This window comes from Meriones unguiculatus, chromosome 17 (genome assembly GCF_030254825.1).
Source record: "Meriones unguiculatus strain TT.TT164.6M chromosome 17, Bangor_MerUng_6.1, whole genome shotgun sequence".
In the NCBI taxonomy this organism is placed as follows: Eukaryota; Metazoa; Chordata; class Mammalia; order Rodentia; family Muridae; genus Meriones; species Meriones unguiculatus.
Window position 1 is genome coordinate 39,456,690 of NC_083364.1, and position 27,613 is coordinate 39,484,302.

The 27,613-nt window shown below is 46.6% G+C and overlaps 2 protein-coding genes across 2 annotated transcripts; one reads left to right on the plus strand and one right to left on the minus strand.

Moving 5' to 3' along the window:
• Positions 1-669: 669 nt before the first annotated feature.
• Wdr5b (WD repeat domain 5B) lies at positions 670-2,067 on the plus strand. Its single transcript, XM_021634627.2, has one exon. The coding sequence runs from the start codon at positions 1,040-1,042 to the stop codon at positions 2,024-2,026; it is 987 nt and encodes a 328-aa protein (XP_021490302.1). The 5' UTR covers positions 670-1,039; the 3' UTR covers positions 2,027-2,067.
• Positions 2,068-3,710: 1,643 nt separating this feature from the next.
• Positions 3,711-27,583, minus strand: Fam162a (family with sequence similarity 162 member A). Its single transcript, XM_021634628.2, has 5 exons — positions 27,405-27,583; positions 13,823-13,945; positions 11,755-11,863; positions 6,229-6,337; positions 3,711-3,960 (listed from the first exon to the last, which is right to left on the minus strand). The coding sequence occupies exons 1-5, from the start codon at positions 27,436-27,438 to the stop codon at positions 3,868-3,870; spliced, it is 468 nt and encodes a 155-aa protein (XP_021490303.1). The 5' UTR covers positions 27,439-27,583; the 3' UTR covers positions 3,711-3,867.
• Positions 27,584-27,613: the final 30 nt, after the last annotated feature.

The following is a 27,613-nucleotide window of genomic DNA, read 5'->3' on the forward strand; positions in this document are numbered from 1 at the left end:
GACCGAACGAAGATACAGTTAGGCAGTCAGGCGTGATAGCCGTCCTGTAATTCCCAGTACTCTGGAGCCTCGGGCAGGATTGCCTTAAATTCTAGCCCAGTCTGGGATACAGTGAAACCCTAGCTCAGCCCCTCGGTCCCTGGCTCCTCATGAATGGAAACAATGGCCTACACCTGCAACCCCAGCACTTGGGAAATGGGAGTTATCGGGAGGAAGGGTTCCAGGTTGGACTGCGAGACGGTGCATCACAAAGTACCAGTGAAAAAGGATGCACTGAAGGGAAATGTTTCCGTAGCGCTAAAGAGGGTAGTCGCACGCAGCCTCGCCGTACTGAGGAGACAGCCTTCCCACCAACTTGTCCTCCAGAGCCAGGATAACTCTTCTACGCAAGCATAAACGATCTGGGCTAAAAACCAAAGGTTTGCTGGTTTTTCTCACCATAACTTTGGGTTTTAACAGACCGCTAACGGATGCGGCTCTGAATGTTTTCTAAGCGTCTATAAAAGATTTTAAACTACAAGTTTTACGACCTGCGCACTGGCTCTGCTCCAGTCCCCTAGCCACAGTAGACCCGTGGCATTCGAACTCGGCGTGGAGAGAAGGGTGCGGAGGCCAGCAGCGTGCACTGCCTTCCCGAAGGGCCCGCGGGCCGCGCCCCTTCCTGCACCCTGGCCTCTCCGGGGACAAGCCAGGTTCAGCTGCTCCGGAGGCCCGGAAGCAGACGCCGGTCTCCTTCGGCGCGTGCGCCGCCCGCCGGGTCCCATTGGATGTGGGCCTTCCACCGCGACTCCGCCCGGGCTCTCCGCGAGGTGGCCTGGTCTTTTAGCAGCGTCCTGCACCAGCACCCCTGCGTGGACCAGTGTGGTCTCTGGTGCTACCGAGAGAGCGAGAGGGGAGTGGTCCGTGTCTTGCCGCCGGTTCGGTACCGACTCTAAAGACGAGTCCACATTACCGTCAAAACTGTGCGCCTTGGAACGGCAAGTTTTATCTTCTGTAAGGTTCGGGGCCGGACGCCCGCGCAGACTGTGGCGTCCGAGCCATGGCGTCCGAGCATCTGCCAGCAGAGGGAGCGCTGTCGGCCCCCTCTGGCCCCCCTCGCAGGGACGAGCAGAGAAAACCCAACTACACCCTCAGACGTACTCTGGCTGGACACTCGGCGGCCATCTCCTCAGTTAAATTTAGTCCAAACGGAGAATGGCTGGCGAGTTCCGCAGCCGATACACTAATTATAATTTGGGGAGCATATGATGGGAAATGTCAGAAAACGCTCCGTGGTCACAGTCTGGAAATATCAGATGTTGCCTGGTCTTCAGATTCTAGTCGTCTCGTCTCCGCCTCAGACGATAAGACTCTAAAGTTATGGGACGTGAGATCTGGGAAATGTTTGAAGACACTGAAGGGGCACAGTGATTTCGTCTTCTGCTGTAATTTCAACCCACCATCCAACCTCGTCGTTTCCGGATCTTTCGATGAGAGTGTGAAGATATGGGAGGTGAAAACGGGAAAGTGCCTCAAGACTTTGTCTGCTCACTCAGACCCCATTTCTGCCGTACAGTTCAATTGTAATGGGTCCTTGATAGTGTCAGGGAGCTATGATGGTCTTTGTAGAATCTGGGATGCTGCGTCAGGCCAGTGTTTAAAAACACTCGCTGAAGAAGGTAACCCTCCTGTGTCTTTTGTAAAATTCTCTCCAAATGGTAAATACATTCTTACCGCAACTTTGGACAGTACTCTTAAACTGTGGGATTACAGCAGAGGCCGATGCCTGAAGACATACACGGGCCACAAGAATGAGAAATACTGTATATTTGCCAGTTTCTCCGTTACTGGTAGAAAGTGGGTTGTTTCTGGGTCAGAGGACAACATGGTTTACATCTGGAACCTTCAGACGAAAGAGATCGTACAGAAGTTACAAGGTCACACAGATGTCGTGATCTCAGCAGCTTGTCACCCTACAGAAAACGTCATTGCTTCAGCAGCATTAGAAAATGACAGAACAATTAAACTGTGGACGAGCGACTGCTAAGGTCTCCGGCAGTCGATGAGTAAAGCCAGATAAAAACGAAATTGAACGGGTGTAGTCTGAATTTTTGACATGGTTTTGTGGTTCTTTTCAAATTTGTCTTTGATTGGTATGGGTTTGAGACATTTTAATTTGCAAAATGAGACCACTGTAAAAGCAAGTCTAGGACCTAGAGCTTCTGATTCCTAATCTCGAGGCCTGTTGGGAATCTCTTATGTTCATCTCTTTCTTTCAGTAGCTTTCCAGAGGGGGAGGGTATTTGCAGTATCCAGAAGGTTGGCAGAACAGGATGCCTGAGGGGAGGAGGGACTTGCAGCTTCTGGTTTGGGAGGCCATTAATTTTAAGGACACTGACAAAAAGACAAAGTGAGAGGATTGGAGATGTTATTCTACAGTTGGGACATCAGATTGCCAAATTAATCTGTCAATTTGGGGTCATGGTCAGGTTTGTTTTCAGAGGACAACTCTCAGGAGTAGGTTCTCTCCTTCCATCCCAGGCTCCAAGTAGTGAATTCAGGCTTTTCCAGTAGGAGCCTTTATTGACCAACTCATCTTACAGACCCTTAAATTAAGATTCTTAAAGAATCCCAGATTGTTTTTGAGACAGGGTCCTACTATGTCGCCATGTAGGCCTGGCTTACGGTAAACCAGGGTGATCTCCAACTCATAGAGACCCCACCTGCCTTTGCCTCCTCAGGATCTTAAAATTTTAACCTCCAAAAAAAAAAAAAATCTTTGTGAGTACTTTGTTAGATCATGCCATTTTGTGACTTTTCAGGCAAATTACACGTCAGGTTGGACCTCTTAACTCCCGTCTAACATTCAATTCAGAAATCATCTTACAAATAGAATGGTTGCCTGCCTGCCTGCTGCCTCAGTGGGCAGCTGAGTTTTATTTTCCTTCTCTTTCCTGCAGTTCTTATAAAGCTCAAAGTGTAGTTACCAGCTTTGATGGCTTCATGGGCCATGTTCTCAGTAGACAATAAACTCTAAATATTTTAAACTCTGGGAAGTAGTGTGTTGGAGAGCTATGACGACATGTCCTCTGTTAGCACTAGGTGTGGGAGAGGCAGGGAGCCGTTTATAGCAGAAACCACTGTGGTAGGCTAAGGACAAGGCTCACGAAACACGTGCTGGTGGAAATGCTTACTTTCCAACATTATCAAACAAGAGTGGGCATGGCATTTTCATAAATACAAAATGTAATTTCCCTGGGAGTAAGGAAGGGAGTAGTTGGGAGCCAAGCCATGAGCCAGGAGGTGGCAGCTGGCCCCAGCAATTCCACCAGACTACCCTCATGACTTTGCCGGGGCACTGTCAAAGGTTCTTCTGAATGTCTCTGCCTACTGGCACGCTACACCATACAGTGTGTGGTCTCTGGGAAGTCAGTCTCCAAAAAGGTAACCCTGGCATTTGGAAGGCTGACTTCCCAACATGCACCTGGGCAGTGTACCGGCTGGTCCTCTCATCCCATCAGACATGGTATGCAGAAGAGAAACCTACAAGATCCACACTCTTTTGGTCTCAGAAGACACATCAACTTTGGTATGTGAACAGAAGCTAGATAGGGCATCTGATGCTTCAAAGAAGAGTTAATACTACATTTGAAATTAGTTGCCTCTTTCACTTTGCCTGAAAAGTGGGGAGGCTATGTTTTACTTGGATCAAAGAACAAAACATGGAGAAGTCATTCTTTAAGAAAATTTATTTGTTCCTCTACAGCAGAAACAGGGAAGTGGAATAAGTCTGTGCAAAGCAAAGTGGGTCTCATCTCAAATCCTTTCTAATGCGGGCGAGTTTTGGCAACCTTACTCCCAGGTTTTGCAAATCCAACACAAATACTTCTACTCTGTTTTGGCCTTCAGAGCTGCCTCCTCTCTCAGACGGGCTTTCCTTTCTAGGTTCAAGCTTGTTAAAGTCTCGTGTCTTTTCACAGCCTAAAAGGAAACAAATTTGGAGAGATGATGCCAGGTTGGGGAGGACGGCCTCACCTTGTGCTGAGGACAGGAGTGGACAGCTGCCTGGATACTGGGCAGCAGTGTCCGCTACACACCTTCTGTCCCCTCTCTGACCTGAGAATCCAGCAGCCCATCCAAGGAGAGCTATACATACCTCTTCCTTCCCTGTGCTTAGAGCCTCTTTCTCCAAATCCTATCTTGTTTTCCTCACATCCTTCACTCTTTTATAATGTAAATTGCCATTTCATCTCCATTTCTCTTTTCATTTATCCTTCCCTAAGGATAAATTCTTTCGGAGAATCACTTAAGTATGTACTAACAGCTAAAAGGTATCTATGTGAAAGATATGACACAGAATTACATGTATACTTGAATACTTTTTCTGCCTTTCTAGAACCTTTCTTCCCTTCTAACAGAAACATTCAGGTTTGGGAATCCCAGGCTTTACCAAAATATTACCCCTAATGACTTCCCCAAACTCCAACCTTTCAAACAATTGGTGATAAGGCGAGCAGGAGGGTTGGGGGGGGGGGGAAGAGTAGCCCTCCATTTCTCTTGCTTCAATGTGAACTGTTAAATGTCTTTGACGCTTATATAATCAGGCGAGTTTTGATGTCCAGTACGTGAATCTAGCAACCACAGAAGCTGGGATCTTCTGACATTTGTGTTATTTCACATGTGAAGAATTTGGTGGGAGGAGGAAAGGGATGGGAAAAGAAAGTCAATGGAAGGACAACATAATGGTAACTAATTATCTCTTCTAAATGACATTTGGCTCAAAAGCTTTTCATTCTAGCACACCCCCTTGGAAGGTGCGGGAGGACATCCTGGGGGAATTACTTGCTTCTGGAGATTTTTTTTTTTTAAACATCAACCATTTCTCAGAATTCTAGAAATCCACATGTCCCGTACATAGGCTTCTGAAGGTTTCAGTCTGAGAACTATGAATGGGAGGTCAAATGGGGAGATGGGAATGCTGAAATAGGATGGGATCATATTCAAGAGGACTTCACCCAGGTCAGCACATTTGGCCCTTTGTGCTCCTATGAGGCCAGAACAAAATGGCTAGTGTTCTTATGTGACTGCAGGGTGCAGAGAATCAAGAGCTCACTTCCCTTTTACTCTGTAGTCGCTCAGAGAGAATCACTTTAGGAGAATCACTTAAGTATGTACTAACAGTTAAAAGGTATCTATGTGAAAGATATGACACAGAATCACACATGATACTCAAGGGATGTGCTTGGATTTAAAAGCAAACACACACACTTTAGAGTTGACTTGTATTTATGTGTACAGATATTTGCCTGCATATACGTACATGTACCACGTGTGTGCACGGTACCTGTGGAGGACAGAAGAGGGTGCCAGATCCTCAGGAAGTGGAGTTATGGATGTAAGGCTCCCATGTGGGTACCGGAAACCGAAGCTGGGCATACTCTGCAAGAGCAGCCAGCAAGTAGTCCTAACCACTGAGCCACCACTTAGCCCCCAAATTAACTACATCTTAATACTAAGATAGTTAAATAGGACATGGTAACATGTAAAAGTAGATCTGAAGTTCTGCTTTGTTTTTGTTCTAATGTAAGCCGTTTGCCTTTCTACTTACTGGGTGAGTCTGGAAGATAATATGGTGCATCTGTAAGCTTCCGGTTCCTTATAAACCTGGTGATTCGAAAGCCTCCCACTCTCTGGTCCTCACATCCAGTAAGTGAGCTGCCTAACAGACAGTCAGTACTTGGAAGCAATTTTATCTCAGTATGTCTAGGTTGAAATCCCTTCAGTCATTAGAGAGATGCACGGCTTTGGGAAGGTGCTAAAGCTTCCTTTAAAAGGTTATTGTTTTATTCACTGTGTGTGTACAGGCACCTGTGTGCTATGGAGTGCGCGTGCAGGTTCAGGGCTGTTCTGAGAAGTGGCTTCTCTCCTAACGCCTTGTGATGAAGGGACTGAACTCACGTCCTCAGGCCCATGCACATGTGCCTCTGCCTGCCGAGCTCTCTCACCGGCAGGATGCTAAAGCTTCCTAAGCTATAGTTTCCTCCTCTCAGGGTAGCATCTACCTGCCAAAGCTGCTGTGAGGAGCAGATGAGGTCCCCACTCAGAAGAGCTGGGAATGCAGCAAGCACTGCATTCAGTCAGTGAGTTAATACAAACTATTCTGAGACTTTCCCCTTCTCAGACCGAACGGAGGAGCCGGTCGCCACTCTCCTCCACCTTTGGGGAGAGTGAGCAGGAGCCCACGCTCACCTGCTTGCCCTCTATGACCATGTAGATGCATCCTGCCACAGTCAGGGCGATCATGACATAGCTGATCTTCACCCGGAGCCTGTTCTTGGCAGCATCAAGCATCTCAAACCTGGTAACAGAGGGAGAAGACACCATCAACCCATTTCTTTCTGAACTTGCAGCAGGATCAAATGCTCTGTGCACCACAACTTAAAATGTGTGGTGATGTCTGTGAGCAGAAAAAAGAAGCTAGGAACTCGGGACCTCACAGCACCTTGCAGAAGGGGGACCAAGTTCAAAACTCTTTTGTTGCTGTGGGTGTTGTTGCTATTGTTGTTTTTTGAGACAGGGTCTTTCTTGCTTGACAGCCCAGGCTGGCCTTGAACTCTTTTTTTTTTTTGACTCTCAAAAGCCCTGCTATGAGCTCAAGTTATAACAAAAACACAATTCAGAAAGAAAACAAACACGGAAGAGTTTGATATGCTTTGTGTAATCTGGGTTTTTTTTTTTTACCCATTTTAAAACTTGATGCAGTGTCTGAGGAGGCCAGAAGAGGGTGTTAGATTTGGATCCCCTAGGAGTGGACTTACAGAAGGTTGTATGCCACTCGTTCTGGACATTGAACCTCTATTTCCACACACTGGTCTTCACCACAGAGCCGTCTCTGCAGCCCTGATTACTCTGATTTTTGATATGTAGTGGGTGAAGTTAGAAGCTATGTTATCAATTCAAAGTCTTTCCATTTTTTATTAACTCATCTAAAAGTGCATTTCACAAGAAAATCCATGTTTGCTGGGAATAGTGGCATAAGCTTTTAACCCAAGCAGAGGCAGGAGGATCTTTGTGAGTTCAAGGCCAACATATTCTACATAGCACATTTTAGGACAGCCAGGGCTATACAGAGACCCTTCCTCAAAACAAACCACCAAACCAAACCAAATCAAACCAAAGCCAACCAAACTTTAGGCTTTATTTCAAATAACACAGGTAAATTTGTATTTTTCTCCAGCCCCTAATCTAGCTTTGTCTTGAACCAAGAATAGATTTGAGACTGCCTAAGCCAATGAAACAATCTCTTAAACAATTAGTATCAATTGTCCCTTAATATTAATCTTGTCTTGAAGGGTTTTGCCAAAACTGAATGGCAGTGGACTGGAGTCTGTGCTCTCTGGAATGTGCCTAGAATGTAGAATCTATCCTTCTTTTCTTCCTGTCCCAAAGAAAAAAGAAAAGAGAGAGAGAGAGAGAAGAAGAAGAAAGAAAGAAAAAGGAAGAAAGAAAGAAAGAAAGAAAGAAAGAAAGAAAGAAAGAAAGAAAGAAAAGAAAAGAAAAGAAAAAAGAAAAGAAAAGAAAAGAAAGAGTTCAGGCCTTGGCTGTCCAGGACTCACTTTATAGATCAGGCTGTCCTTGAACTCACAGCGATCCACCTGCCTCTGCCTCCCTGAGTGCTGAGATCACAGGGGTGAGTCACTGTCACTGCAGCCAGCTAGAATGTAGCTTTTCTAATCTGTCCAGTGACCACTAACCTACATGCCTTAACAGACAATTTCTCAGGCAAACGCAAAGAGGCCTAATGTGCTAGACTCTAAAGAGAAGGCTGGTATACAAGATGGCTCATAGGTAAAGATGCTTGCAGCCAAGCCTAATGACCTGGATTTGATTCTCAGGACCCATATGGTGGAAGGGACCTGTGTAAATTGTCTAACACAGTTGCTGAACATGGAGTCCAAGTGGGGTCTCCCCAGCAGGTGTGCACAGGAAGTGATAATCTCTAAACAATGGGATTGGAATGTTTTTTACTTCCCCTGATACTTAGCACATATAATGATGAACATCAGCAAGAGAAATGGCTTTCAAATACTACTGCCATGGAGGAGGCCCAGGCGGGAGAAGAACCCTGAATACATCCATACAACATGATGTAAGAGTCGGGACTTGGGAGGCAGAATTATATGTGGAACTCTAGAGGCACTGAAGCTGGGCCTGCTGGAGTGGAACCAGGGACAACTTAAAGATGGTGAATTGCTTAACTGCTTAACTAAGATAATCTGAGATCTTACCAGCCACAAAAATAAATAAGAAATAAATACATTTTATGGGCATGGTAGTTTGAATAAGAATGTCTTTGCACAGTCTAGAGTGCCGGGAGCCAAAGCTATCTATGGAAGCCAAAGCCAAAGCTATCTAGTGAAGACAAAGGTATCTACAGAAGCCAAAGTCAATTAGTGAGCCAAGGCTATCTACGGAAGCCAAAGTCAAAGCTATCTAGTGGAGACAAAAGGTGTTTGCTAGGCCAAAGCCAAATAGCGAGCAAAGGTCATTTAGTGGAGACCTAAAGCTATTTAGTGAAAGTTATCTAGGATCCTAACTCATGGGTGAGAGACTGTGAGGACATCCGTTTGTTAGAGCATCCTTGAGAAAACATCCCTATGGTATCTTGCAGGCACCCTATTTAACACATGAAAGCACTCTTCCTGTCTCCTGCAGCAGCTAATTACCTTCCCCCTTTCCTGCCTTCTCCCTATATAAGTTGGGTAAAAATTTCTAATAAATGAAGCCTTGATCAGATGAACAGACTTGGCTTTCTTCCTTGCGCTTCTTGTTCCCCTCCCCAATTCCTTCCACTCTCCTCCCTTAGGAACCCTGTTGAAGCCCTGCTGGTCCAGGGCACTACAGCATATGAAAACTTGGTTGACCTAGACCAGCAGGCTGTTCTTCAGTGGTAGGTTCCTAAGGAGAAGGATGGGGATGAGGAAATAAAGAAAGTCAGGACCAGGAGGCCTTGCATAAGGTAATGGCTTATGCCAAGCAAGTTTATTAGGAAGTACAGAATCTTATAGACAGTTTGCAGTGGGGACAGGGAATGGGCCAGAATCAGCAGAAAGCTGTCATTCAAGGGCATGAAGTCAGTAGGAGGCTAATCCAGCAATGTTGTACAAAATGAATACAGGATATCTCAAGCGTCACAGATCAAACATTCAGTGGCTCTGGGAATGATAACTCCAGTGTCTTCAGGGGAAAAGCCAGGTTCCCAGGAACTGAAACCTTAAGTCCTGGCCCCAGCCCAGACTAGACTTTGCCATGTCTGTCACCAGGCAAGGACACAGAAGGACATTTTGTCCTTTCAGCAGGGCCTCTAAGAAAGCCTTGGCTCAGCCTGGCTCCTGACACTTGGTCCCAGTTTGTGGCAGTGTTTGGGTAGGATTAGGAGGTGCGTTCTTGTTGGAGGAAGTATGAAACTAGGGGCAGGCTTTGAGGTCTCAAAAACCACATGCCTTTCCCAGTTCCCCCTCTTTATTTCCTGCTTACAGTTTGAGGTGTGAGCTCAGAGCTCACGGCTCCAGTCTGTGTGCTGCCTCTGCAGGGACCCTAACTTCTGGAACTGCAAGCCCAAAGCAAACTCTTTATTCTGGAAGTTGCCTTGGTCATATGTTTTCTCTCAGCAACAGAAAAGTAACTAATACAACACGATTTTATGTGATCGGTCCACTGAAGTCTTATGATTGTCCCAAACAATGGCACGGCTTACACTTAGACCATTCATAAAGAAAAATTTATTTAAAGATGGCCGTGACAGTTGCCACCCATCTCAAAAGATCACATAAGGTTGGGAGAGAAATGTGGTAGGAATTGGAGAGAAGGGGATAGATGGCTAAATTAAATCCAAACACATTATATGTGTACGAAATACTCAGATAGTAACCCTGTGCTTAGTGTGCATCTGGAATCCTAGTGCTTGGGAGGCAGAGGATAGGGGATCTCTGGGAGTTCGAGGCTAGCCTGGTCTATAAAGTGAGTCCAGGACAGCTAAAGCTACACAGAGAAACCCTGTCTCAAAAAACAACCAACCAACCAAAACAAAACAAAACAACCCTCCCACCCCAAGAAATACTCAGATAGTGATAATAATAAAAGGATGATAGTATCACGTCTGAGAGGATCTTGGAACCAATGACAAGGGAGACATGGTACGTCACAGCAAATTCTGAACAGCACCACCCCACCCCACCCAAGGATAGATCACCTTGTCTTTTCTGGGATGTTATCAAGAGACCAGGGTACAAGTAAGAACTGGGCGATGGCGTCACTTCTGGTGCACTCCCATTTCCTAGAGGAGGGCACTGTCACTCGGGTTAGAGAGGACTAAGGCTTTCCTGCTGAAATGATTCCTGTAAGATACTGTGCTCTGTAACCTAGCTAGTAGGAGCAGCAGGGCTCTATGAACACAGAGCACACATGACCTGTCTTTCTGGAAAAGTGCTGCTAGAACCCAGGCCCTTTTTCAACTGTGACTTGACACTGGAGCCAGAAGGCCCAGGATTAGTTTCTTGCTGACAGGGAACTTACTTAATGTCCCTTACTCTGAGGAAGAGGAGGATGCCCAGAGGAGAGAGAGGCCTTTAGGCAAAGGCTGAACACAATTTCTACCTGAGACAGGTTTCCCTCAGGGGACATGTGACAATGCCTGGAGACACTCTTTGAGAGAGTACTGCTGGCATCTAGAGGCTAGAGGCTGGGATGCTGCTAAGCATCTTTCAGTACAACACATGGAAGTTTATAAAATCCAAAATATTCCAGCCCAAAGTGTCAACAGTGCAAACTAAGGCTGAAAAACCCTGGACTGAGGGACCTGCACATATCACTTAGAACTTCTGAAAAAGTCTAGACTGTAGCCCAGGCTTAAGGAGGCAGGTGGGGAAACCCCTTCCTGGCTCCCAGGGAGGGACACTTGAGGTGACCGGCATAGGAGTGTGAGGTTTACTTTGCTTGGGTCTTTGAGGTTACAGTCTAAGACTAACGTGTCCACCACTTTGGGCCTGTGTGGAGAACCTGTTGAAGTGTGTGAGAGGACAGGGCGGCCTACCTTGAAGGAAGCAAAGCGCTGAAGAGACGATTAGGATCCCTCAAGATTTCCCATGAGGCCTCACTTGTTTTGGTTTTGAGACAGGGTGTCTGTATGTTCCCTGGCTGTCCTGGGAACTTGCTCTATAGACCAGGCCGGCCTCGAACTCAGGGATCCGGCTACCTTTGCCTCTGGAGTGCCGGGACTAAAGGTGTGTGCCATCTCTTCCCAGGTGAGGCCTCACCTCTTAGAAGTTTCTGCTACTTCCTAAGACTGCCACCATGTGTGGGCATTTGGAGTACGTTTAAGATCCAAACTAAAGCCACTGCGTCAAAATGTTATTATGCTCAAAATATTACTATGCTCCTGAGTGGATTTTGTAGGATGTAGTTATTATCATTATGCCAAGCTTAAAAACAAACTAAAGCAGTGCATATTATTGTTTCCTAGGTTTCTGGAGCCAGGAGATGTAACAAACCATCACCTGACTTCAGAGCCCGACAGGTCTACGGGTCACTGGGTAACACACGAAACTGTTTTCCAACACTCTCTGCTCTGGGTTCTCACCAAAGATGAAAACATGTAGAGGATGAGGAATGTTTCTAAATCTGGCCAAAAGGTTTTACACAGAACTCAAACGCATGCTGCTCTTCCCTGCAGAGACCAGGGAGAAATGCCTGCCACATACCACCCTCAGCACTCACGAGATGGTCTCCGGGATGTCTTCTTCCTTCTTGAAGCGGCCTGCCCACAGCAGGATCTTCTTCTGGAAGTCCGTGGGTTTGTGTAGTGGCACTCTGTGTCTGTAAGACTCTGTGGGGGCGGAGGGGGGACAGGTAAGGATCCGGATTCAGACTCTGATGTTCAAATCAAGCAATGGAAAAAAAAATGCTGTTTGTGTCTTTCAGTTACTCATTGAACAAAAACTCCAAGAGAATTCAGGCCAGCCCAGAGCTTCATGTTTCGTGAGTAGGATTGCACGGAATGCCAATTTTCCACTACTCCAGGAGGAATAAGGTAAAGTATAAGCCTAGCCACTATGAAGTGGAAAGAACACCACACGGAAGGATGAGATGGAAAGGATGGGCTGAGATGTGACAGCAAGAGTTCGCCTTTCTCCAGGAGAGTAAGAAAAAGGCTGAATCAGGTCAGATTACATTAAAAGACTTTGAACACCTAGCTAAGCAATTCACTGGATTTTGGGAGACACTTTTTGGTTCTTACTTAACTATAATCCTGTAACTCACTATATAGGTAAACCAAGCTGGCATGGCGCTCACAGAGATCTGCCTGCCTCTGTCTTCCAAGTGTAGGAATTAAAGACGATGAGCCTTGAAGCGAGCAAGGCGCTGTTCATCGCGGTCTTCACACCGGGTGGAAGAGCGCAAAGTGGGGAAAGGCCAAGCAGGAGCTCTAGTATAGAGGGAAGGGGACAGCTTCTGAACTGGAGTTAAGACAAGGAAAGACTCCCGAAGAACCTCAGTCCTGGAGGACGTAAGACCAGCATATTGTGGCTAAGACGTTATGAAGAGAACCAGCCAGGGAGGAAAGGGGCACAAACGCCATTTCAGATTTGTTCAAATCTGAATGACTGTCCCCTGAGGGGGTCCCATGAGTAAGGAGGGTGAAGGGTGAGCCACTGAGGGTGCTGAAGAGCAGACTGTCAAGAGCCCAAGCAAGCGGGCTGGAGAAAGAGCAGAGCATGCTGACAGGGCAAAACAGGGGAAGCCCCGAAGACCGAAAGGGAGAGTGCTCACTGAGCATGAGGAGCAAAGAGGACGAGGGACTCACAAGGTGCTGGGGTGTGAGGGAGCAGATGGCAAGTGGAGGCCAACTTCCACACACACCCCCTTGTTTCTCAGAGACTTCTCTTCGACTGAGAGCTCCACCGTGCCTCCTGCCCCTCACCAGCCACATCTTTGCTTTTACCGCAGGAACCGACAGCAAAAGGAACAGGAAAGCCACAGGGGCTGAGGGGGAAGGCCCCACCAGAGAGAGGTGTGCAAGGACGGAAAGGGGTTTGTCTTTCATCTCTCTAGTAGTCGACACACGTGTCTTTATATCTACCCCACAACCCACAAAATACTGAATTAAACTACTTGAGAAGAGGACTGAGAAGCTAGGGGTGGGTTACGTTCCTATGACCTAGCACTTAAGGGCAAATGGGTAGGAGGGGAGGAAATGGATTGGGTTTGAGACTCAGCCACAGAGTGAGTTGGAGTGTCTCAGCCTGGGATAAACCAAACACTATCTCAAAAATAAAAACAAAAATAAAGAAAGGAAGTAAGAAAGAAAGGAAGTAAGCAAGGCGGGCAGTTCAGAAAGTACATATATGAAAAAGAATAAATGAAAGCCATTTCTAATGCCAGCATAGGGTACCCAGCGTGCTTTGATTTTGGTGTGCTCCCTCAGCTTCCTTAGGGTGAGCACAAGCGTGTGCTTTGTGCGCTTGTGCTTGCTTGCACTCACACACAATGTAAACTCTGACTTCCTTAGATACATATCCATAGATAGGTAACATTCCACAGCACAACACAGTGCTTATATGAAACTGCCAACAGCTTCATGTAACCGTTCCGAGTTTCAGACACACGTACATACACCACCGTGAACACAACCAATGCATGCACGGTAAGGAAGGCGTAGCGGCATGACTGAGCGTGAGGTAGGAACGCTGGCCAGCCTCATCATGTTCTTTTGATTCCAAATAATTCTAAGGGGTGGGCATGGTGGCTATCTAGTCCATAAATGAATTGAGCAGTAAAAGCTTACCGGTTGTAGCTTTGGAAGTTTCCTGTGGCTTCGTGCAAAATCCACTGATCCCCTTCAAGTCAGTGTTCCTGGTAAACTTTAGAGACGAGGAAGCGTTTCTCTCATATAACCTAAAACAGTGTCCTAGAGAGAGAGAGAGAGAGATACATGTTTCAGAGAGAAGAATCTGATGCTTTCCTAGGAGGAGAGATGCCTGCAAGGAGCCGAGTGTGGTGGTCTGGGCTTGCAATCCCAGCACTCCGGAGGGAGAGATGCGAGGATCATCGGGAGACAGGCCAGCTGGCTACACAGTGTGTTCCAGGCTGGCTATACAGCAAGACCTTGTCTAACCACCCCCCCCACCAGGAAGAAAGGACAAGTCTTCAAGTTTTCAGTTCTAAAACACAAATTAACTCATTCTGTGTGTGGTGACATAACACTTGGAAGGTTGGGGCATGAAGACTTCAAAATCCGAGGCCAGCCGGGGTCACACGGTGAGTTCAAGGTATGCCTGGGCCACTCTATCGAAAAGAATCAAGCAAACAAAAATTCAGCTCTTTTAGAAGTTATCTCATTTAGAAGACACAATGTAGGAGGCTGGAGAGATGGCTCAGCGGTTAAGAGCACTGGCTGTTCTTTCAGAGGAACCGGGTTCAGTTCCCACACACTACTAGTCCTCTAACAACCTCTGCAGGTGACGAAGAGGGGGAAGCAGTGGGAAGAGCTCCTGCACTGTAGCACGTGTTCGTCCTGCTGGTCCTCAAATGTCTTTGGTTTGGAGGGAGCTCTGAGGTGGCCTCTGAGTTCCCTCAATGTGTGATCCGTGGTTGCTGCTGACAGCTTCCTTCCTCTGTGACAGCATGTTCCAGGCCCACTTTGAACTGCAGCTGTTCTGACTTGTGTCCTCACTGTGAGTGTGGGGACCCGCTCGATCCACTTCCAGGTGTGTGATCACAGCAGCTTTGCCTCAGCCTTGTTGGCCCCCAGGGGTGCCTAAGGGCAGCAGGTGTGCGCATGTCAGGGGATATGAACTGCAGTTGCTCTCACTTGTGTCCTCACTGTGTGTGGAAATGCAGCATTATGACACCGGGGCTGAACTGGAAGGTCAAGTGGGAACAGCTAGCAGGATCTGTGACACGAGGCAGGCTGGACACGTTTGGTTCATGTTCCTGCATCACTGAAGTGATCTTTAGAGCACCTTTCAGCTCTGCCCCAAGGGGCCAGAAGTCCTGACAGAGGGAGTTACCAAACCGTGAGGGTATGAGAAGACACTGTTCAATGGTTCTTCCCAGGACAGACAAAGCGCACGCTGCTGAGCTCCTCAAAGCTTTGTGCAACCAGAGTCAGCGGCACGCCTAGCTTCTCTCCTCTTTCCTCCTCTCTCCTTGCCCTCCTTCTCTTCATACAGGGTCTCAGGCTGTACCCAGCCTGGCTTTCAGCTTTGAGCTTCAGCAATCCTGGGATGAAAGCATGAACCATCATACTCACGAGAAATGTGCATTTATTTCTTTTTTTAAAAAATTATTTACTATAGAATATTCTGCCTGCATGTGCGCCTGCACACCAGAAGAGGGCACCAGGTTTCACCATAGATGGTTGTGAGCCACCATGTGGTTGCTGGGAATTGAACTCAGGACCTCTGAAAGAGGAGGCAGTGCTCTTAACCTCTGAGCCATCTCTCTAGCCTGAAACGTGCATTTCTAACAACTCCTAGTGCACAGGACTACTGTTGGCAGTACCCCACCCTACAAGTGGTGGTGAAATATATATAACATAAAAGTTACCATTTCAGCCACTTGTAAGTGCCGGACCCAGCTTTCCCAGGTAACTTCACTGTTGTTCCACCATCACTAACATCCGTCTCTAGGACTGGGCTAAACCAGGGAGCCACAGGTTTAGAGTGACCTGTAAGGAAACACTCCACACAAGGCTGTCCCATTCCTACTCTTTGGAGGGGTGGACTGGAGCTCGGTAGATGGACTCTGCTCTCTAAGTGGAAAAGTGGAGGCAACGGAAGTAGTTACTCCCTCATGGCTCCTTTCTACACAGAACAGAAGATCAACCAACAGTATTCAGTTTCAGTAGTAATTATAAGAGCAAAGGCACAGCGTGGCGCACGCCTGAGATCCCAGCAATGGGGGAGGCAGAGGCAGGCGAATCTCTGGTCTACAGAGTGAGTCCAGGACAGCCAGGGCTACACAGAGAAACCCTGTGAGACGGAGACAGAGAGAGGGAGTGCAAAAATGCGAGCCTGAAGAGTGAATAGTGGCCATCAGCCACACAAATTCATGCGGAGATATTTAGTCATTCAATCTCAGCAGATAATAACTGAGTATCTACCATGAATATGTGCAGGACACTTTTGGCAATATAAGGAACAGGTAAATTGGGCTATTATGACTTACGTTCTAGTGTGCACACTTCCTCCCTTCCCTTGTTCTCCCCCCCCCCACCTCGTATGTTGGAAGCTCAGTGCCAAAGAGGAAAAATATAAATGCAGGAGGACATCATCAAATTAAGGACATGACATGTATATGTATTTGAAATGTGCATGTGTGACGTTTTAGAGTTAGTCAGAAAAGTCTCTTCGAGAATGTCACTTGTAGCTTTAGGGAGCACGAAGTGGCCAGTGAAAGCAGAAGGGAATAAACGGCGGGAGAGAAGCAGAATGTGAGGTAGACACGTTTACCTAGATCAGCAATACCTCCCACGCTTTTCTTGCTGTCACTTCACACTCTGCAACAAAAACTTCTACCTCTCTACATACACACATATGATCATTTATACACGTTAAAGATGTGACAGGTGAGGGTAAAAATAACCTTTAAATCTTGTTACTGAAAACAGTCACACACTGCTTCATGAGATCTTGATTTGATTTTATAACTAAATGAGAGCACAAATGGGCCACGTTTCACTAACTTTCCTTTTTGGTCCCCGAGAGACAGAACACATTGCCCCAGATAGCCAAGACAGAAACTTTCCATTCTCTGGTGAATCAAAATTACAAACACAGAAAGCAAAATAAAATTGGCCCTTTAACCCTGTGGGTGTGCTTGAGTCCCTGGCTGACCAGTGTTCAGTCCCCAGAGCCCTAACCGGAAGCCCAGATGAGGCCTCATGGCTGCCTGTAAGGCTGTGACTGGATAAATTTGTCTGACAAAACTGCAGGCTACTTTTAAGAGGCGAGGTTCTCAAACTGTGTATCCGAGTCAGAGACTCCTGGACCCCTCTGCCAGAGTTTCTCACTCAGTAGGTATGGGCGGGCCTGAGGACGGATGAGTCTAACATGTCCTAGAGAGCTGATATGGCCTGTCTAGGGACTCACAGTCTGAAGACCTCTGCCACAGGAGTGTTGCCGCTAACCAGTGGCTGGGAGTGAGGCTGCCTGAGGTACTGGCTCCCCTCTTTGTAGCCCTTTTCCATAAAATCTGCTTCAGTTCAGGATGGGACACGGAGACAGTTTTGATTTTTAATCTCAGGCTCCTTAAAGATCTTCTTGGAGACAACTAACCACAGGGCGGCCTGGAGCATGTCAAATCTCTAGTGATCAGTGATGATGGATGAGGGTTCACTGAGTGCCCATAAAGGGACCTGTAGGTTATCTGACAGTGTTCCTCTACTCGGTGTCAAGCTCTGAAGCTGGCTATGAAGTCTGATCATGTTTGCTTTAAAAAGCCAGAGCACTTGCCAAAACTCCTAAAACTGCATTACGAAGAGCAAAATTTTAAATATCAATCAAGACATTGGGGGGGGGGATCCCACGAATGTGTTTTCTCCCTCTACCCTCTTGGCAGACAGGATCATAGCATCTCAGGCAGCAAGGAACACACTAGTCTCAGGTCTTGGCTCCTAAGTACCACTCTCTAGTAAAAGGAATCAAGGCTCCTTGGAAAGGAATAGATCTCCACAGAGGCACAGGGAATACAACATCTTTTATTCCAGAAAGTAAGGAATTGTTAAAACAAAACAAGACAAAACAAAACAAAAACAAGCCGAACACGGTAGCCCACATCTTTAATCCCAGCAGAAACAGGTGGATCTCTGTAAGGTCTGCCTGGGGTACATAAGGTCAAGAGTTACATGGTGAGCAACAACAAATGGAACATAGAAGGAGACACAAGAGCTGATAGAAGAACACACATACTATAGACATAAAACATATATGGTAATCGGCTATAACTAGTTATTTCATGCCAATGAATAAATAATAAATGGGGAAGGACACATTTTCCTTCCAGAAAATTCAAATGTATGCAGCTCTCTGTGCCACTGATTTGATTTAGTGATTTGCTCCCAAACAGATTCTGGAAAGAAAGAAAGAAAAGAGCAACCTCCAGGGAGAAAGTGACTGGCCAAAATTAGAAATCACCATTCACAAGTCTCACGGGTCCCGGGTATATTTAATAAGGTGTGAAGAGCAGGACACTTTATCTCTGCATCAGACAGTCTTCTCCAAAACCTATAATCTTGGCTGATTATCTAAAGATATCAAGCTCAAGGCTGGAGAGATGGGTCAAGAGCACTGGCTGCTCTTCCAGAGGACCTGGGTTCAAATCCCAGCACCCACACAGCAGCTCACAACTGTCTCTAACTCCAGTTCTAGGGTATCCAACCCTGTTGCACAGACACACATGCAAGCAAACACTAATTGATGCAACACTAAAAATAAGTTGTGGAATGGAAAGCAGGCATCAGTGGGCTAGTGGATGAGACCTCATCATGGTTGGCGGTAATAAACCAATGTTAACTTCCTTAGTTTTGATAATGCGCATGGTTATGTACTGAATCAGGGGTGAATAGAACTGTGTTCCATTTATACATTTTCTGTAAAGTTATTCCAAAATAAAAATATTTTTTTAGGATACAGGCAGTCATGGCTCACACCTTTATTCCCAGAACTTGGGAGAAAGAGGCAGGCAGATCTCTGAGTTCAAGGCCAGCCTGGTCTATAGAGTGAGTTCCAGAACAGCTAGGGCTACACAGAGAAACCCTGTCTCAAATAAACAAAAGAAAGAAAGAAAGAAAAAAAATATATATATATGGTCATGTTGTGGTAACCCCAACCATATGATTTCATTGGTACTTTATAACTGTAATTTTGCTACTGTTATGAATCATAATGTAATAGCTGATATGCAGGATATCTGATATGTGACCCCCGTGAAAGGGGTCATGACCCATGGGGTTGAGAATCGCTGGTCTAGGCCCTTGCTCCTCTCAAGTGTGGCTGGCATCTTCCAGGATGTACCCAGTACATTGTTAAAAATGTACCCAGTTCCCACCCAGACCCATCCAGTATAAACGTGCATTTTGGATGAGCTCCAGGTACTCATATGAAGGCTTACTCCTGAGATGCAAACAGACACCACATCCACTTCAACGGCTGCTCAGGACTGTGTGCTGGACCCCTGGGGACCAATGCCACACAGTTAAGTCTTGGCAGTGGTGCTCAGGCTCAGCTAGGAGCTTTGTGGATGCAGGTTCTTGTAGACAGCTGCAAACCTTCAGGACTGCCCACAGAAGCTAGCCAAGATCCCTGCCTGGTTCTAATGTGTGACCTCATGTGACACGGTCCCTCTGCACCATGGCCATTTGTGACCTGGGCTCCCGTACCCCCGCTGATCCCAGGCTTTGTGAATGTCCTGGAAAGTTTGTCAACTTGACACAAGTTAAGGCCCTGTGGGAAAATGTGAGGCGATGCATCCGTCAGATGGCCCGCAGGCTGTGCACATTTCATTTATTTATGTTTGATTAATAGCAGATGTGGGAGGGCCCGGCTCACCGCGAGCAGTGAGATCCCGGGACAGTGGTCCTGGGTGGAATAAAGCGGGCCAGTAAGCAGCATTCCTCCGGAGTCTTCAGTTGTCTCTTGAGTTCCTAGCCTGGCTTTCCCTCAGTCACTGTGATGGAGGTATGTGTGCCAAATTTCCTCCCCAAGTTGGTTTTGATCAGTGTTTTTTATTTTACATCTATATTTAAACTTCATGCATATGAATATCTTGCCTGTATGCACACATGTGCGCTGTGTGTTTATGTGTGCCTGATGCTCTTGGACGTTAGAAGAGTGCATCAGATCTGGAACTGGAGTTACAGCAGTTGTAGCCACTACATTGGTCTTGGGAACTGAACCTGAGTCCTCAGTAAGACCAAGTGCTCCTAACTCTTGGGCCATCTCCCTAGCTCTTCTGGGCAAGCTAAGACATCAGGAGGGGAAAATATACAGTATCCCAGGGATGACCAAGTCCCTACAAAACAGCTCATCAATACTGCACTTTCATTTATTTATTTAATTAATTATTTTAAAGATTTATTTATTTATTATGTATACAATGTTCTGCCTGCATGTAAACCTGCACGCTAGAAGAGGGCACCAGATCTCATAGATGGTTATGAGCTACCATGTGGTTGCTGGGAATTGAACTCAGGAACTCTGGAAGAGCAGCCAGTGCCCTTAACCTCTTAGCCATCTCTCCAGCCCACCACTTTTATTTATTGAAATGAATGAGTAAGTTAGACTGCGCGCGGTGGTACACACCTTTAATCCCAGCATTTGGGAGGCAGAGGCAGGTGGACTTCTGTGAGTTTGAGGCCAGCCTGGTCTACAGAGTGAGTTCCAGGACAGCCAGGGCTATTAGAAATCTTATCTCAAAAAACAAACAAAAATAATAAGTAAATTACAGCAATTACATTGTTTATAGATTGGTAATCTGGTCCACAAAGCTCACTTCCAAGAGTACGCTGATGATTTAGTTTCCATATTAGAAAAGCAAGGCTGGGCTGCCATTAACACTCATTACAACAAAGCAAACAAACTGGATCTATTACCTTGCCGAGAGCCTTTCTGGGATCAGACCCAATGGCTTGGAAACAGCTATGCTGCCAGGAGCTGCAGTGTTCCTGGCTTCAGACACTGCTCTGCCCTGCTTCTGTATGTAGCCGTGACACCGGGAGCTGCCTGCCAGGCTGCGTCAACGCGGCCCGTTCTTTTCCTGAGCCTTTCCAGAACTAAGTGACGATTCTAGACCAGCTCACACCGGCTCACAGTAGTGCCGCTCCCGAGCTCCCCCCCCCCCCCCGCAGCAGAGACAACCACCTCTCCCCACAAAGCTTTGCCAAACATGCAGAACAGCTTGGGGCAGAGAGAGAATAGTGTCTTAGGTGTAAATCTTCAGTGAGAAAGATTCACTTGAGGGCAGGCCTGAAGTGAAGGCAGGATAGACCCGGGAGCAGGAGGGGAAGACTTCAGGAAGCATGTCTACACTGCAGCACCAAGTGGGTGACACAGGAAATGGCAGAGCTGTGATTTCGGGGAAGAGCCAGGTGATGAGAAACACAACAGAGGAAAAGGCAGGACAGACTGACCCTGGGTTCTGTAGGCTGGCTGAACTCCTAATTACCATTTGTAACATTAGTTCCATGGGAAAATTTTTCTGAGATTAAAAAAAAAAATTATAAATAAACCTTTGGGAACTTGGCCAGTTTTTTTTTTTGTTTGTTTGTTTTTTTAAATAAAGATTTTTAAAATGCTACTAGAATCTCATGGTCCAACCACAATGGGATGGAGCTGTTCCTTGTTGCCCACCCCCCCATCCCCAGCCACAGTGGCTGTTTGCGACTCTCTAGGCCTTAGCTGTCAGCCTTCACTTCATGACAGAAAACAGGCTTGCCACTCTGTTTTTCTCTGTTTTTCTCATCCTTCCCAGCAGGCTCAGAACACAAATCCCTCTTTCTGAACTAGTGACCGCTCCCATCTGAGAGCCTCCTGAGCCACACCTTGCTCTACAGAGCCCCTGTTCTCACTGCCTGCCGGCTTCCCGCCAAGCACACAGCATCGGCCCATCTTAAAGACAAAAACGCCACAAACCCACCTTTAAGTTATAAAGCTAACTCTTGCCCATCGCAGAAAACTTGGAGGGTACAAAAAAGGCTCGGTGTAGAAGTGAAAGCACTGCCTGTCTTGGCTGCCAGCAAGAGCTTGCTGCATTTCTTTCCAGACTCTCTTATGCTCACACAACCTAGTTTTCATCATCAGATACTGTATCTTGTTTATGACATAATGCTATAAATACTATCCCCAGATATTAGAAATACCGCTGACAGATGAATAATATTCGACGCAGATATTACTTGAATTTAACCACAACCTATCTATCTATGAAACGGGGGACTCACTGTTGCTCAGGCTGGTCTCGAACTTTTGTGCTCTCAGCTTTCTAACTTCTCTATAAATATCTTTAATGGTATTTCTGATTATCTTCTAAGACCAGACCCTGACAGTGGAGGGTTAAAGAGCAGAATTACACTTTAAAGTTCTTTATATAAAAAAACTGCTTTCAGGAAGCAGAAACAGTTTACACAGTTTAACCAGTAGACAGTGAACATTCCTGGCTCATGCCACAGTAAGACAGAGGGTTCACTAGCTCAGAGAAAACATCCACCATTTTCAACAGGTCCTATAAAGAAAATGCTAATCATCCTTTCATAGGCCAAACGAATAACTAAGAGGCGTGTACTTTTTCTTTTCTTTTTTGGTTTTTCCAGACACGGTTTCTCTGTGCAGCCTTGGCTGTCCTGGACTTGATTTGTAGATCAGGCTGGCCTCGAACTCACAGAGATCTGGCTATCTCTGCCTCCCGAGTGCTGGGACTATGGGCGTGCGCCACTGTGCCAGGCTGAGGCATGTGCCTTCATGCCTCACTTCACCACATAATTCCCTACATGCTTCTTCCCAAGCACTTCGCTGAATTGTTCTAACAGCAGTGATCCCTGTGTAGTTGAACCAACACATTTTACATCCCATCTTTGTGGCCACTGGATGCTACCTATTTCATCCCTCCTCAAGAACTCAATCCCTCCCTCCATTATCTACAACAATCTTTCCCTGTCCGCTTTTCTTTCTGTTGCTGTGATAAAACACCAACCAAGCTGCTTGTGGTGGTGCACATCTTTAACCCCAGCATTCGGGAGGCAGAGGCAGAGGCAGGCAGATCTGTGAGTTCAAGGCCAACCTGGTCCACAAAGCGAGTTCCAGGGCAGCCAGGGCTATTACATGGAGAAACCCTGTCTCAAACAAAACAAAACAACCTAACCAAACCAAAAGAACCCACTAACCAAAAGCAACTTTGGAGAACAGGGCTTATTTGGCTTACACTTCCAATCACAGCCTGTTAAGGAAGGGAGTCAGGCAAGAACTGGAGCAGTAGAGGCAGGAAGCGTGAAGCATTGTCTTGCTTCCCATGGATTGCTCAGCCGGCTTTCCTAACCAACCCAGGACCACCTGCCCAGGGTTGGCACCACCCACAGTGGGTTGGACCTTTCCACACCAATTGTCAATCAAGAAAACACTCCACATACATGCCCACAAGCCGATTTGATGGAGGCAAATTCTCACCCGAAGTTCCCTCTTCCCAGATCACTCTAGTTTGTGGCAATCTGACAAAAACTAACCAGCACATTTTCCTTCTCCTCAAATCTCAATGACCTATGACTTATTTTTACATTTATTGATTTGTGTATATGAGGTGGCACTGAGGTCAGAGGCCAACTTGCAGGAGTTGGTTCTCACCTTCCACTGAGATGAGGGAGGGTCCCAGGAATCAAGCTCAGGTCATCAGCCTTCATGGCAAGTGTTTTCACCAGCTCCACCTTTTTTTTCACACTCTTCTCCACTTCCCATTCTTAAGCTGTGCCAGGATCCCTTACTGTTACTTTGTGCCACTGTGGAAGGATTTGAAGGGCTCTCTAGAATTGCAGACAGGCTTTGCTCTCCCCCCTCCCACTAGATTCTACTCCTAATGCTAGCACCCAAGGGCTAGTCCCTTATTTGGCCACTGACTCATTCCTGAGACTAAGCACCAAGGTCCAGCAATCAAAACTCATTATTTGGCTATACTGGCTAACCTGTCCAACCAGGACTTACCAGCTTGTCCTAGCAGATTTACCCCACTCCTCTTAAAAACCACTCCAGCAGAGACACCTGCTGCTGCCTGTCTTCATCCCTCTGGGGTAATCTCCTCTGTGCTGAGATTTTCGTGTCCAGGTATGCTCTGAGCTGATTCTGAGGCCCCCCATCCCCGCCAGGGTTTCCCCCATCGTATTTCAAAATTAACTTCACTCTAAAGGCTTCTGTATTTCTCATCTCACTTAAAGTCCACAGGTCTTTAACTGAGAGAGCTCATCATCACCTACAACCCAGTAACACCTACAGCACAGTAATGCATCTTCTCTGCCCAACTAATAGGTCTTCAAGGGCATCTCCTGACTGTTCTCCCCCTTCTTTTTTCTTTTCCAACCCTGTTCTTTAACCACTGAGTAATTTCTCTAGTCTCATCAAGTTATCTTAAATTATTCATGCCTCCTAAGTTATACTGCCTACCTCACTGCACTTCCCTGATGCCAGATCCACCACCACCTCACATGTAGCTTACTGTAGCATCTTTACAATCTGCAGCAAGGCAACCTGTACACAGCTGCCCTCTTAATTTTAGTTTAAAATAAAAACGATTTATGCTTTGAAGCCTTCTCTTGTTACCAGATTCATCTAGGTCAAACTCCTTGCAAGCTCACAACTTTTTCTCCTACTGCCTCCAAGGTAATCTGAGATTTTCCTTGCTGCCTTTTCTCCCTCCACACCATCCAGTCATAAGGGCCTCTTCCCTTTACTCGTGTCACCGCTGCCCTTTCTGTTTCAATGGAGCCTTCGGCTGATAATCCTACCTCATTAAATTTTCCCTTTAAGTTCTAAGGTCGTGAGTGTGCTGGCTCTTGGGAGGAAGGGGGCAGAAAATCCCCGACCTACAGTGTTTAGCAGTAACTCCCACCATAGCAGATTTCGAGCCGCCAATTACCACTTTTGAAGTGGGGGGCGGGAGTGCACAATGGCTGCAGGACCCAGCTCAGCAGCAACTTGGTCTGTAATGGAGAGCCTAATACATGCCGTATGCTCTCTAGCTCCAGTATATGGGTTGGTTTATTCACTGCAGTAAACTAGCCCCAGGAAGCGAGCAGTGTCTGGGACACACAGTGCATGCTCAGGTGGAGACCTGCAGGCACCACCTGGTGTAGTATGATAAGCAAAGCCAAAATCGGAGTAGTTACAATGGATGTGATCTCTTTTAGGGTTGGTAAACAAGTACAAACAAAAGAACAATGACGCGGCAAACTGGAATGGAAAAAAAATGAGAGTGGGAGCTGGATATTGGTTAGGTCCCAGCATTGCACCTATATGGCCCTTAGCAAGAAAATTCCCTTCCTAAGCCTCATGTTTCTTCCTCCAGCCAGGGGTGGTGGTGCACACTGGATATCCTAGTACTTAGGAAGCTGAGGGTTCCAGGGCAATTGGGCTACATGCAACCCTGTCTCAAAAAGCAAAAAGTAACAGAGGTTCCTTCATCTACCTAAATTAAGGGACTAGATGACTTAAGTCCATTCATTCTTTTGACCCAATCCCCTATTGAAAGGTACAATGTCTTGGAGTTGGAGAGCTAGATCAATGGATAAGAGTGCTTATAAGGACCTTAGTTTGCCTCTCCAGTGCCTATGCAAAGAGCCAGGTGTGGCTACTATTCTGTAACAGCCTTGCTGCGAGGGGTGGAGACCAGAGAGAGGATCACTGGGATTTGCTAGCTGCCAGCTTGCCTCCAGGTTCAGCAGGGGAATAAAGCAGAGAATGATAGAGAAGGCCACCCTACGTACTGTTTGCAAAGGGAGTCTCTCCAAGATTGCCAATAGAAGCTGTTAGCACACAGCTGTACTGCTTAAGATGAGTCGTGGGTATCTAAAACGTCCTTCACCCAGACAGTCCCTTATTCCAAATAACATTCTGGATAAGAAAAGAATGTGCAGATTCCATTTCTAGTTGAGCTACCACACATTTGGGCAATGTTATTTACTTAGCAAACGCCATCGGTTCTTCCAAGTCCGCTCGTGTAAGAAAGTGTGCTCCCGCTTCACAGACACATTTGCATCTCATGCGAGCAGACTTCACATCTGTTCACATTAAGGAGCCCTGGACTGCATCTGTGAGTTCGAGGCCACCCGGTCCACATAGTGGGTTCCGTACCAGTCAGGGCTACATAAGGAATGTCTCAAAAAAAGAAAAAAAAAAGCTCCAACTTAACTTACACATGCCCATATACCAGTAAGCAGCACCAACAGCAGCAAGGGACACAGATAACCCAAATTCACTGCGTCTCCTTGGTGCTCACATTTCTAACTGAGTGGTGCTGGACAAGTTCTTTAGCCCTGTGACTTATGTTTGTTTATAAAGACTGGAAGGGGCTGCTGTGGGAATCAGATGTGTGTGAATGCGCTTAGAAATCACTGGAAGGGGCTCACAGCACATCAGACAGTCACAGATCCTCGGAAGCAGCTGCTCACCACATCCTCGGTGTGCTACTAAGCTTTTCCCTATCACAAGTAAAACTACATTGTTGCTAAATGGTGCAAAGGATTCTGTCTTGCTGAACAGCCCAACAGCATGTCTTCCGAGACACTGGATTTTTCCATGATACAGTCTCAAGTCTAGAAAAGTACTATCCTCAGTGTTTCTTCAAGCATTAAGTGGCTTTCATATAACCCACAGATTGTTGATTCTCTTGCTTGCTCTGCCGAAAACTTTTAATACTTAATAAAAATGCACACAAAAAGATTTTAGTTGCATTAGAGCCTGATACAAATCAAAACCAGTAATTGAATGAGGACTTTTTTTTTCTTTCTTTCTTAGTAGAGTGGGTGCTAGCGTTTTAAGGGTGTAAGCAATGCTGCCCAGTTGAAACATGTCTTCCACTAGGTAAAATCTAACCTCTTCATTAGCAATTCTTCAAAATTATGCAACTATTCTACATTTACTATTCTTTGCATTGCTTCATTCGCATTTACAATGTACATTTGCATCACTCCAATAGCAAGACGTGGGGCTGTTCTTTCTTTAGAAATTAACTCTTTACTGACTTGATTCCATGGAACAAAAGATATATCATGAAAGTTTATAAAGACGATCAAAAAAAGTAAGTTGTACTCTAAAGACACTCAAGATACAAGCCGCAAGCCTTCTGATTTCTCAACTTGATAATTCCAAGGTTCTCTAGATTTCCCCAAGGCGGAATATGTTCTCCTTACCAGTCTCCAAAACACCCCAATGCTCCAATGTTTTCTAAGAAAACAGGGTACAGAGCTTGCATTAACAAAACACTTAATCTCACTATTGTTTAAAACGACTGCACTCCCACTCATATCTTAAGACAATTACTTGTAGTCTGTGAGATCTTTAAGTCCCTCAGCAAACGAGAGAGAGAGAGAGAGAGAGAGAGAGAGAGAGAGAGAGAGACGTTAGCTAGGTAGGAAGGCACAACTACAATAACGGATAGGAGAAATTGAAGATGGAAAGCACAAGTTACAGGGATAAAACTCCGAGCAGGTGCTCCCAGGAGGATGGGGACCAGGCGGAGGCATCAAGACGCTAACTTAAGATGGGAGTTGCGTGGAGGAGAGCCAGATGCCAGGGTCTTGGTCAGCACCCCCGTCCCACGGGCTGCAGTAAGCAGGACGCTCCCCACCGGCGATTCAGCCCCCTCAGGCCGCCCGCAGTTCCGCGTCTCACCAGCCGCCAGGCGCAAGCTGCGGAGGCTCCCCATGGCTGCCGGCTCCGCCGATGCACAGCACCCGACCGCGGCCGAGGCGCTGGCGCTCAAAGTCACCGAGTGCCGGCGTGGGACGGGCGCGGGCGAGGTGGGCGGGGCGGGCGGGCGTGACGCAGCGGCCGTGCGAGACGTGCGCGACGGGCGGAGGACGCTGCCAGGCGCCCTGCCT

Coding starts and splice junctions, on each gene's coding strand:
- Fam162a (XM_021634628.2), bottom strand. CDS start 27,438: ATGGGGAGCCTCCGCAGCTTGCGCCTGGCGGCTG. Junction 13,946..27,404: donor CAGCTTGCGCCTGGCGGCTG/GTGAGACGCGGA, acceptor CTCTCTCTCTAG/GACACTGTTTTAGGTTATAT. Junction 11,864..13,822: donor AACTTCCAAAGCTACAACCG/GTAAGCTTTTAC, acceptor CCGCCCCCACAG/AGTCTTACAGACACAGAGTG.
- Wdr5b (XM_021634627.2), top strand. CDS start 1,040: ATGGCGTCCGAGCATCTGCCAGCAGAGGGAGCGCTGTCGGCCCCCTCT.